Source organism: Aedes aegypti, chromosome 2 (genome assembly GCF_002204515.2).
Source record: "Aedes aegypti strain LVP_AGWG chromosome 2, AaegL5.0 Primary Assembly, whole genome shotgun sequence".
Taxonomy (NCBI): Eukaryota; Metazoa; Arthropoda; class Insecta; order Diptera; family Culicidae; genus Aedes; species Aedes aegypti.
The window spans coordinates 283,681,351-283,694,368 of NC_035108.1; the positions used below are offsets into that span (position 1 = coordinate 283,681,351).

The 13,018-nt window shown below is 38.4% G+C and overlaps 1 protein-coding gene across 5 annotated transcripts in view; it reads left to right on the forward strand.

Annotated features, from left to right (window-relative positions):
• LOC5564309 (tubulin glycylase 3A) overlaps nt 1-13,018 on the forward strand; it is a 26,903-nt gene continuing 13,885 nt past the window's right edge. For 3 of the 5 annotated variants that reach the window (XR_002500575.1, XM_021845238.1, XM_021845236.1), the window contains exon 1: nt 1-1,927. Coding sequence is in view for 4 of the 5 variants with exons in the window: in XM_021845238.1 (XP_021700930.1) it covers nt 550-1,927 (1,378 nt within the window). In the remaining variant the exon portion in view is untranslated. The remainder of the gene's footprint in view (nt 1,928-13,018) is intronic. The other 2 variants (XM_001648606.2, XM_021845235.1) reach the window with 2 other exon arrangements.

Below are 13,018 nucleotides of genomic sequence, written 5' to 3' on the forward strand. Positions count from 1 at the left end.
GCTGAGAATCAGGCCTCCAGCTAGGATTAGCCCGGCCGCGTCTATAAAACCGATACCGTGAGTTCGGGAGCGGCCAGTATTAGATCAACCGTGGAACCGTTCGGAGGTACTAAGGAAAAAGGATCCCACTAGCAGAGCCGAGTGAGGGACTGAAGGGAAAGTGTGTGCTAGAGGAGAAAAGGACACCCGGAAGTGAGTTAAGCAGAGGACGAATCACTGTTGGAATTCGGTGGGGTGGGAACTGAAATCACGTCGAGCGTGAGTGAGTGGTGATTTCCTCCTTTCGGCGGGGAAGGGTTCGATCTAACATAGCGTTGGTTTTGGGGGCGGCAGTCGATGGGTGGTAATGTAGGCGCTTAGTGGCTTCCGAGTGCTTAGTACTGGTAGTGTAACGCATCGCTGTGCGCGGTGAAAGAAAGTTGTTTTGGTGGGGGGTGGTTTTTAGTTATCGTTTTGGGTTCAAGGAAGAAAGATTTGGGCGCAATATTGGTGGCATAAATATTTCGATGCTTATCGAAAAATGAGGTTTCCCGTGTCACAGTTTTGCTGATGATGGAGGACGGAAGCAATAGTTGTAGCAGCAACACCAGCAGTAGCAGCAGTAGTAGTACCAGCAGCACAATTGGTGATAGTGATAAATGCTCCGACGCTGGTTCTAGTTCCAGTGAAAAGGATATTGAAAGTGAAAATGACAAGGATAATGAAGGCAGCCGACCGGACAGCAATGTAACGGAGAATGGAACGAAAAGAAAATCTGGGACTACCAACAATGGCAGTGGAAATGAAGACGATAAGGAGGTCAAAAAGGTGGCAGTTAAGACTATCGAAGGCAATATGGGCCCTTTAACAGCGACGGTTAAATTCATAAATCCCTTCAAAAACAACTGGATCAATGCGGATCGACTGAATGAGCTCAGGAAGAAGGTGCAGGATGCTTCCAAACATCATCGAGTGTTTCTTGTGCGGGGTTCGTTCCACACAGTGCGACGAGCTTTGACCGAAAGGGGTTGGGTGGAGAAGTTAGACGGGTTTAGGGCTAAGCCACAGGCCAACACTTCTTCCTCGGGGTTTATTTTGGAGGATCTAGTACAACAGCTCCCAGAACGTAAGCCAGGCGAATCACGTAAAAACCACATTGCAAAATGTGAGCGAAGTATAATGTCACGCTTCCTGGAGCATACCCCAATCGACCTTCTATGGACGGCTCGCAGGGAGAAGGCCGATTGGTTGGATATGACTAAAAATTCTTCCCTGATCATCAACCGCTTCAGCAAGGCACCATTCACAACAAAAGAAGGTCTATGTTCCGCTCTGCATGATTTTCATTGGTTCTACGAGGAAGGCATGTCCGAGACCTACTTTCCTCGCTGCTACAACGTGTGGAATCCAGAAGAGCTCAACGAGTTCATAGACAACTTTCGTCTGACGTCTTCGATGGGACTCCTCAAGTGGTTGGTGGAAACTCACGATAAAAGAGGTATCGATGCCATTCTGTCGGACGAGGGAAAAGTTCCAGGATCGTGTATAAACTTCGCACTCTCGCGCTGCAAGGAGTATTTGGATTATTGTCTTCACAACGATATCGACGTTGAAGAGGACGTAAAAATCTGGGACCACGATTGGGACGTATTTCTTACCCATCATTATCTGCTGACCCACGAGGGCGGTACAATCCAGCTAATGAAGGAAGAAGAAGATACGAATGCAATCGCAAATTACGTTGCGGAAGCCAAGTCAGTCTTGGAGCAAATCAAAAACCACTGGCCACAATATGCGCTCGATGGGTACCTGAATATATGGATCGTTAAACCGGGAAACAAATGCCGTGGACGGGGTATCCATTTGATGAACAACATCAAGCAGATCATTACCATGGTGAATCCACCGATCGTCAGCAAAACTAGATATGTGATACAAAAATACATAGGTAAGTGTGATATGATAAATTCAACTTTGTTTTCTATTAAACTTCATATTTTACAAACATCGGTATTCAGTTTAAGCTTACTAAATTATTTTTTATGCCGCTGTGCACAATGAGATTTTTTTTAGTAAATTGGTCTTTCTGCTACAAAACATAACGTATGCATTTAAAATGTTCAACTTGTATGATTGGTCAATTTGGTGCTAGAATTCATGATCGAAATGTAATATCAAAATTCATATTTAAATTTTAAAATTTATTTTTGTACGCTACTGGAATGATAATATTTTTCATAAATGGGTACCAAGATCACATAAAACCAATATGTTTTTTTAAATTAGGAATTTAGTGGCTTAAGTGGTGTGGTCGGCGTTAAGTCAGAGTGGACTAAGTACAAAACTTGGGAATATTGGATTATTGTTTCATTAGCAAAATTACCTTACCTCCATTTCACTTTAATCAGATTTGATAAATGTAGTAAAATACGAGAGATATGTAACAAATTTACTTCATTAAAAATCGCTAAAAGTTTGCAGTCAGATTGGGCCAAGTGCTTATTACCATAACAGCGAAAATGACCAGCACGCTGAGGAATGCGAGGAAATGAAAGACATTTCAAGTGATTTTTCAGATTTTTCCACATCGAATAATGCTGATAAATTTTCTCTGGTTATAGCGTAAACCTTCATTAATCTATATAAATAAAAATGCAGTGGTGTTTGTATGTCACGAAATGGCTTCCGAACGGGTCAATCGATTTGAATGATTATTTTTCCGTTTTGTTCGTGAAGTGTTCCGACGTGTTTATGTGTATAAAAATCCCAGGATATTCACCGGAAAAGTAGGAAAAACGAGCTTGAACGGAACTGTCATTTTGTATGGAACGATCCATAGCATTTTTCAACAGCCTACTTGATGGCAAAACGAAGTTTGCCGGGCCCACTAGTTTTAAATAGTTTTTAAATCTTAAATAAAAATATTTTAAATCGTAATCTGCGCCCCTAAATTGTGGTGGCCCGGGGATTGGCTGGGATTGGCCATAATCTTCTTCAGTGTGCATAAATAACGGCGTCAGCCACGTCCTTGCAGTCAGGTGGGGTTGGGGGAAGGAATGTTAGTGTGTAACCTTTGTTATCTGGAGACTGAGGTTTCTGGGAAAATAGTTTGTTAATGGGGAGGATCGTTTTCTCACAGGATTCACTTTGACAAGCAATTAAACCATGATAAACAATTATTTGTGAGTAGAATGTCAATTTCCCGGCCATTTTGCTTGTTCTCGTATTCACGACAAAAATTGGTGCTTGTCCCGAGATCCCGAGATTTCTACAATTTTCAATAAAACTTTTTTTTCTTTGAAATGAAAGCTCAAAATGTTTTTACATGAAATTATGAAAAAGAGGATTAATGAAGAAGTTTACAAATTCTGTAATATAAATATAAGTAAGGTGAATATTTATATCAAAATATTAAGTCAATTTCATCCAGAAAATTTGAAAGAAATATATCATCACTATCATCTTTTAAGTATAAGGAAACGTTTTTAAATCATTAAAGGTACTTTGCAACGAAAGTAATAAAAATATTTCCTACTTAGGGATGGTACACAAATTATGTCACGGTAAATTCCAATTTTGACCCCCCTCCCCCCCCTTTGACACATTTTTTGTATGAGTCCTCCGAAAATTTTGTAAGGCTTGTCACGCTTGGCTTGACCCCCTCCCCCCCCTTGGAGCGTGACGTAATTTGTGCATGACCCCTTATGTTGTAATTGATATTTTTTATGAAAATTGTTACCCTTCTATTCTTTTCCGTTTACGATGCTTTCATATGTTATGGGCATAACATATATGGCATACACCTGAAAAGAAAAACAATCGCCAATCTTGATGCTTGGGAAATTTCTTGTAAGAAATGGTCCAGAAAAGCATTTTTCTTTGATCGCATTACAAAGTTGAAAAGAAATCTCATTTTAAATGGAGCTCACTGCGGACAATTTCTCTACTATTGCTTCCGCAGAAATTTTCACTTTTCTTGAGCGGAACAGCATACTTACTAAGTATTACTTAGCTTTATCGAATAAAGTTTGAGTCATTGTTTTGCATGAAAAATTACTGGTTCTCATTAAATTTTGCACTCATCTCATGAATCCTGGGATTGCCGGGATTCCAAAATCTATATCCCGGGAAACTGAAATTCACAAAATTTCTCAAATCCCAATTTTTTTTCTCGGGTGGTCCCGAGATGGACAATCTTTTTGTGAGATATAAACTTGCTTAGAAACATTTATACTATTTCCTAAAAATATTTAGTACTATTTTCAATTGATATGAAAATAATATCGGCACTGTGTTATCATGTTCTACTCATATGAAAAGAAAAAAAACTCGATTGATGGTCCAGACATCACAGAATATTCTTATTCCGACACTTACAGTGGCGAACCATACCAAGTTTGTTGTATAAAGTGAACCTTTTGCAAATCTACGCTTATAGTGTCGAACCATTGAAAGCTTTTTTTTTCAATTACAAAAATGAAAGTAAATGAAAAGGGGTGCTTTGAAAAAGAATATGTGAAAAGTAAATAATTATTGAAAATTAGTTTATTGAAGAGTTTATTGAAAAATCATATTTACGTCCCACCGTTGCACAGTGCTTCGTCCCTTGGACAAAAGTCAAAAAATCAACTTTCATATTCGAAAGAATCAAGTAGGCCATGATGTTGGCATATGTTTTGAGCGTGTAATACAGATACTAGCAAGTTCGTGCGCTTATCAAAACAAACCAAAACACCAGGTGTTGACAAGTTGTTTCATCGTTATATATAATTCATTGTTTTTGTGTCAATCAAATCCCTTTTTCATTCGCTTTATTCCCATACTAATCACATTTTCAAAGTGTAAGCTGTTAAGGATCGTGTTGAAACTAGTAAGTAGGAGTCATTCCGTTTAATTTTCTGTGATATATTTTAAAAATTGTAGAAAAAGATGCTTCTGAAAAAAAAAACTCTTTAATACAGAAGAAAATTAAAAACCTATCTTCTTCTAGCCCATACAAAAAGTACCTCAAAGTTTTTTTCAAATTCTGAAAGTAATTCCAGCTGCATATGTTTGCCGATTGTATGGCATTTTATGATTTTTAGGTTATGCTGCCACAATCATCAATAAAGATTGTTTCAAGCAATGGTATTCTGCCAATCCACGTATTCGAAAAATTCATGTACTGTTGTTATAGCACTGATTCTTTCTCTCAGATATTTGAAAACAAGCTAAATACGTTTAGCAAATTTTATTGCTGCAAAACACACAAAAAATGGGCTAAATATAGAAGATCATACGATATATTTGTGAAGCAAAACTCCGACTGATTAGCAAAGCCAGTTTTGCTTCCGCGCAAACAGAAAATTGACTATGCAGAGTTTTCCAATTCGGCTGTAAAGGCTGGCATGGGAAGGCCTTTCAAACCGTTCAATGAATGTTCATGAAAAACCTATATATATCTTATCAACAATAATTAACCTGAAGAGCTCGCGTTCGTAGCCTATGTATCAAATTGTTTCTAATAATCATCAAACAGAAACCCACGACATTTCAACTTTCTTTGTAGAAAAGAAGATAATGATTCGATTGATATGTTTTTGGATGATTAATAGCTGGTGAATGAATTGTATTGCTAACAAAAATAAGTTTTATATTATCTCTTTTATTCGGTTTGATTTTAGTCGTTCGAATAATCCATGCTTTAATATGTTTATAAAAATTTGATTATTGAGACACTTTTACATTTACGCATACCACATACATCGTTTATGCAAACGACTCAAGTACTTTTTCATGCGTTTTTATTTTAAACATTTATTCAAAATCTGTTCTATGGTGTCAAATGTAAAACATGGCGTATAAGCCACTTATGCCATTACTGATGTAATATGTGTCATTCATGCCAATAATGAGATTTTTTGTGTATAACGACTTTCTCCTCAACTTCGTAGGGCAAAACCGCATAAAACATCCAGTTCTGACTTTTGTCCCCAAGTGCCATACGTTCGAAGCACTGTGCGTTGTAACGATTAAATGTGTAGTTATAAATATTTTAGATTGATTGATTGACTTTTTATTAAGGGGAAATTCAGCCCGAGGTTGGTTCATCCCCGCGTAATTAATATTTTACAGATTTGAAATTAAAGTATGAAACGAGCTCACTAATTGATCCTTCATCCTTGGCGGAGCAACCACAATCCAATTTCAGCTTTACTTAACGCATACAGACTAACTGAGAAAGAATCACTGTGGAGACGCGAGAAAAATAACACTTTTGTTTTCCATGCAAAAAGTCGCTCTTATGAAACAAAAAACAAAACACGAATGCTTGGGCTTCCACGAAGTACTGCCCAGCAAAACGCGCGAAATGAAAATAAAAGATTTTACTCCGGCGTCTAGAAAGCCGAACCAGCTTGCTTGGGCTTCAGGAAGCACTCTGCAAATAAGGAAGTAAAACTTCTAACACCGGTTAAACTATCATATAGATATAGATATTGTGTATTTCTTTCACTACTGGACTGCGAAGTGCGGCTTCATAAGTGCGAAAATGCAAATAAAAGTGCGGGATTGCATCGAATCATTTCATTGTCTTCAGCGGAGTTGTTGTTTGGACTTCGAGGAATAACCCCGCTGAAAACACCGACTCGATTTGAAGCAATCGCGCACTTTCATTAACATTTCCGCACTTGTAAAAACTTCTGCGATAGTCCAGTGGTGGAAGAAATGCGCAATACTAGTTTGCATTACTGAACCTTTATTAATTAAGCTTTAACGGAGAAAGTAACTGAAGGAACAGTTAAAAAAAAAGTAGATTGGAGTACCTTCCCAAAAAATCACGAAACTAAATATGCTTACTTTATTTTTGCTTTATAGTGCACTATCAGATTCTGCTATAAAGTAATAAAACCTTACAGAGCGCATTAAAGCAGATGTAACGTTGAATAGGGCACCACTATAATCGAATTAAAGTGATACTTGAAAGCATGATAATTATCAGCGATAATTTAATTATAATACATGAGTCTTTCAAAAGCATTTAGGTGAGTATATATAGGGTTCATGATTTATAATTGCTTTAGGAAGAAAATAACCAGGGTTGGGAAATATTCTGAAATTCACTCTACAGTAACCAAGCAAAGCCAATTACAATCAGCGAAGCCAGTGAAACTCACGCCCATCGCTGCTGTAGGTGAAAAGCAGTGTTGCATTTGAACGCGTTCAGTTTGCGTTCCAGTTCAAACTTTTGAATGAGGGATCAGGTAGGCTTGCTCATTGAGCAGTTCAAAAATCTGAACTCGTGCGAGCTGGAATTTGAACTTGAAATGAAAACTGTTTTCATGGCACATACCGTTTTGTCTCAAATTCCAAACAGACTCATATTCCGAACACTCGGTTTTTGTATGGCGATGTGGTTGAAATGTTTCGCTGAAATATGTCATCAAATTACAGGGAAATGGCAGTCAATTGCAATTCTTTTTTAACGTCTTCCAATCTATTTTATACCTTTGGAGTAGTGGTGATACTCTAGTTCAAGACCAGTAAAACTAGCTCAGATAAATTTATTTGCAAAATTATTCCCTTGAATACGATTTATTCATGCTGTTCGGAATTTGAGTCAAGGTGTTCGGAATATGAGACAGAATGAACACAGTGTTCGGAATTTGAATCAAAATGTTATTTCATACTTTTACGTGAAAACAATACTAAACAAGGTAAAATAAACAATTTTATCGGTACACCCAACAGCTAACAGTTAGACTTTGCGTAGAAATTGTAATTTTCACAAATATCAGCAAGTTTATGTCTATCAGATGCGTTTGAAATCACTGTTGGCCTTAAGTGTTCGGAATATGAGTCAAAACGGTACACAACATATTTCAATGCGGAAGTTTTGCAAGATATTGAGAAACATTTAAAGTTCCATGTATATTGAGTGATATGAATTTATTATAGTCGAGTGTAGTTTTTTCGGGTTCTTTATTGCGCTGTTCCAAGCAATACTTCATTGTGCATTTTGAAGTAAACGGGCCGTTCTCGAGCAAGTGCAGAATCTTGCACAAGAGTGCAATGCTTACTAGGTTCTCGTGCAAAATTATAACGCGTTCAGTTCTTTTTTGACTCGCGTTCAATTTAAATGCATCACTGGCGAAAAGCCTTGAAAATTGCAAAGCACCCGTTGCAACCCAAATTTACTGTAGAAAAAATGTTCTATTTCCCGCTGCATTTCCCGCATTTAGAGCCTTCAAAGACACTAACGATTTAGCAAATTCATGCACCCAACATTGGCTACTTGATGAGATTCACGTTTTTGAACTACTGTACTGGGAAGAGCCACGTGATTTTCGCGAAATTCAAGCCTAGTAGGGTGCCAGTACCAATGGTTGGAATCTGAGACGAGACTCGCGGAGACGGTCTTCTTTTTCTGTGATTGCTGAGTTTTTTTTTCTTATTCCACTCTGTATTTTCATCAATCATGCGCAAGCCGTTCAAACTCTCACATGAACATCGCAGCAAAAAATTATTGCGTTTGCATCACACTGAAGCCTAAATAGCCTTTTGAGTGAAATTCCATGCTAGCAAACGTAGCAGACATTAGAAATAACAAGCCTTGTGGTTACATTTATCAGCATCTTTGGAAAAACTGCTCCGCTGACTGAGGATTTGAATAACAGTTTATTTTGAATACAATACTTTTCACTTTTTCAGCCTTAAAAACGAAGGGCTGCATTTGACGTTTCGTGACAGTGGAATCTGGGCTGCATATGACGTTGATATTTTTCCTCTTCGCGAGTCTCTCTCAGGTTGTAATATACCAGTAGATTGTACTATGGAATAAAACGTAGATTTTTCGATTAAAACGACATGTGCTATTTTTGATGGATAGATCGCTTCTAGTTTAGTCGATTTGCCAAATTTCAGCTTTTTATTTTAACAAAATAGGACAATAATTAAGTTTACGCAAAAAAATTATTCCCTTACAGCAATAGTTGCCGTCGTGTTCCAGTAGTGGATCAACAGAAGGAAGCAGTTTTTAAAATGGATGTATAAAAATGAAGAAAAGTCCCAGAGATGATCTTTATGCTTCATTCGAAAGATATTAGTTGTTGTTCCGAGGGAAAAATGTTAAAGCTTTGTAAAAATTTACCATATTGTTTAAATTCCTTGTATCTTTCCCGAACTAGCGCAACTACTGGAACACGTGTACCATTAGTGGCTCAAGCGATTTTATGCCAAAAAAAAGTTTTATCACTCTTTTTATATTTTTTACCATATAGTAGAGGTTGAAATCTTTCTGTTGACGCCAAAAGTTCTCTGTTAGGGCTTTTCGTTATTTTGTTATGCTTTTTTATAGCTTAGGTAGTCCACTAATGGCACCGGCACCCTACTATTACCATTCCCAGCACTGAAAATAACCATCATCGTTTTACAAATTTTCAAAACCAGTTTTTTTTTTGCTCAAAATTTAAGCAAAGTTTATGAAAATCTATCATTGCATTACATTTTCTATCTGAAAAGCAGGGATAGATTTTCATGAGGATTTCTCTGTGTTTGGTCGAAAAAACTGATTTTTCGTTTCTCTGTGTTTGGTCGAAAAAAACTGATTTTTCGTTTTTGATGATTGCTGATAAATGAATTATGGAGCCTCAAGTCATGTAGGGCTTGAGCCAAAAAAAAAAAAAAAACAAAATGTGTACACATTGCATCTGGATTCGAACCTGCAATGAGGAGATGATATGCTGGATCCCGGACGCGTTAGCACTCCATGCTGTAGGCGCTCTTGTGATATCGGCAAATGAAAGTACTCTTAAACGAAGCATTGAGTGCGACATCAATTTATAATGTCTGTGCATATAGTAAAGGGTTTTATATTAATCTTCGGATACTTGAGATACAACACCGAGTTGTTTCAGCTTGCACGCTCTGACAAACACTGATCAGAACTTTATTTCGAAAGTATGACGAACCCGTAGTGGCACTCAATCACTCACAGTGACCACTACAGTTCTCCCTTCTCGAGATTGTTATTACAATTCATTTAAAACATGTTCAAATTTCATCTAACTGAACGAATTACTATTTACAATAATATAGACCGAATAAAATTCAAATTAATAGTGTTCATATTCATCACTGTTCTTCTTACGCTTTGAACGAAGAGATCTTCTTAAATTTAAATCACTGCGATTACCAAATGCTTCATCTTGGTTACGTTTTCTTCTTGTTTTCCTTTGCCTAGACCCTGATAACTGTGGAGGCTTATTTATCGGATCGAGTAGATCAACTGCAGCTGTAACCGATGGGCCACTTGGGCACTCCGTTCTTCCGACCGAATCTTCGTTGAGCTGCCGCGTTGCTCCGTCAGTATGTGTTAAAGGAGTTCGAATAGGCACACAATTGCCTGAATGCTCGGTTACTGGCAAACTATTGCCATGAGCTGATGATCGTGACAAACCACTGTCAGAGGCTGATGAACTTGGCAAACTATTGCCAGAAACTGATGAACATGGCAAACTACTGCCAGAAATTGTCGAGTATGGCAAACTATTGCCAGATGGTGTGTTGAACAGACATGAATCGAAAACATATCCATAAAAATCGTTATCCAAGTCCTGGTCCTGATTCCGGTCCTGGCCATTCATCTTCTCCCTTGAACGTTCTTTATCCATTTCGCTAGTTCCACAAACGATGCGGTTAGGTGACTTGCGCCTCAACTTTAACTGTTCGCGATGAGCCGTGTTTGTGCGTCCTCCTAGAGAGATTTTTTATATCCTCTTCAACGGTAACCTCCCTCGTCACGGTTGTGTAGTTCACAGAAACTGGTTGGAAGGCGTCTCTCCATGCTGAAAAGAATACCGTTTTGACTCATATTCCGAACACTTAAGGCCAACAGTGACTTCAAATACATCTGATTGGCATAAATTGGCTGATATTTGTGTAAATTTTAATTTCTTCGCAAAGCCTAAATGTTAGCTGTTGGGTGTACCAATAATAATGTTGATTTAATTAGTTTTAGTATTATTTGAACGTAAAAGTATGGAACAACACTTTGATTCAAATGCCGAACACTATGCTTATTCTGTCTCATATTCCGAACACCTTGATTCAAATTCCGAACAGCACGAATAAATCGTATTCAAATGAATAATTTCGCAAATAAATTTATCTGAGCTTGTTCTACTGGTCTCAAACTAAAGAATCATCACTACACCTGCGGTAAAAATTATATTGGAAACTTTCAAATTCAATTGCAATTGACTGCCATTTCCTTTTTATTTGGTGACATATTTCAGCGAAACATTTCAACCTAATCGTCATACAAAAACCGAGTGTTCGGAATATGAGTCTGTTCGGAATTTGAGACAAAACGGTACGTCTAGCCAGTCACGCCCGAAAAGTGGTGTGAAGATTTTTTTGCTTTCCAGGACCACTAGTTGAACTGTTCTACGCTGACCATTAAGCTTCACCGACACTGCGAAATGACCAACGACCATCAAATGAGCTCCATCGACGACTGCCAGCTTTATACGACAAGTACTTATTGGGTAGTTTTTCTTCTCATTCGTTTGTCTGCACAAAACGGACACTGCTGAACCGCTGTCGATTTCCATCTGTAAGTTTTTACCGCCGACGATAGCATCAATCAAGAAAGGTGTACTTGATCGCCGACTAGCAGACACCATGAGAACGTCCATTTCCACTTCAGAATCCGATAAGGTTGCTCTCTTGAAACGGACAGTGAGGTCTGGTTTCTTCGTCTCGACAACTACAGATTTTACCGATGGATTATGATGCTTCAAATCGTAACAATACTTGCGAGTATGACCCTCTCTGCGACAGTACGTACAGTAGTATGGCTGGTAACCCCGCTTTCTGGATTCAGAACGGCTCCTGCTACTACTCCGGCTGTCGTTCAAACGGTTACGAAGATCGTGATTCCGACCCCTACTCCTAGACGGTGGCGGTGAACCATCTCGACGAAAATCAACCCTCTTACTACCTCCAAAACGATTAATGGCACTAACTCTACCTGTTTCTGGTTCATTCATCAGACTAGCCCTTTCCATCGCTTCTTCACGGTTAGTTATGATCCGCTCGGCCCTAGCAAGAATTAAATCTTCTTCATCTAAGAGCCGCTCCTGTAGCTGTTTACTTGAAATACCGCACAGCAACTTGTCACGAATTGCCGTCTCTTTAAACGTATCGAAATTACAGTACTCTGCCAGCTGCTTTACCGCCAGAATAAAATCTACAGCTTTTTCGCCAGGTTTCTGCACCCTCGCATAAAATTTGATACGTTGGACTAAATCACTTTCACTTTTGTCGAAACGTTTACGTAGCGAATCTGTCAAATCTTTGTATTCAATATCTTTCAAGTTTCGGCCAGGGTACAGCAACCTGAGCTCACTGTAGACAGCGGTACCACACGATGCAAGGAATGTAGTCTTCTTATTCCCATCTGCTACTTTTTGATGCAAGTAAATCCACTCCAGTTGATCCAGATATTGCGAGAAAGTTATGCTTCCATCTGGATGGAACGGTTCAATTGTACTCATAATTGGCATTGTCACTGGTTAGTGTTGTCTTCAATCGATGATGTGGACCAGTCTAAGCGGTACCAAAAACTTCAACACACACTACAAGCTTATACTGGGAATAGATGCTGGTTGACGCGATGAAAATTTCCAAAGCTATTGTGGTCAGCTGATTTGCGATGCCAGGCTTTGTCTCCGGTCAAACACACAACGCTATTTTACTACGCCAAACTGAACAATGGGCGATGCAGTAGAAGCCGATCTTAAACACACGCGTCCTTTGCGATTTAAACACTTTTCACAGGTTTTACTTTTTTTATGAAGAAACTCTGTAGTAAACCATTGGAAAACTTTTTCGCAAAACGTGCGAATTAAACACTGCTGTGATGAGATTTCAACATAAACTCCTTGCCGCCTTGGCATCACCACACTTGAGATGAGCGAAACGGCTTTAGAAACTGTATCAGTAGAATTAAATTCTACCAATAACTAGTATCACCTCACAAAACTATAAATATTCCTAA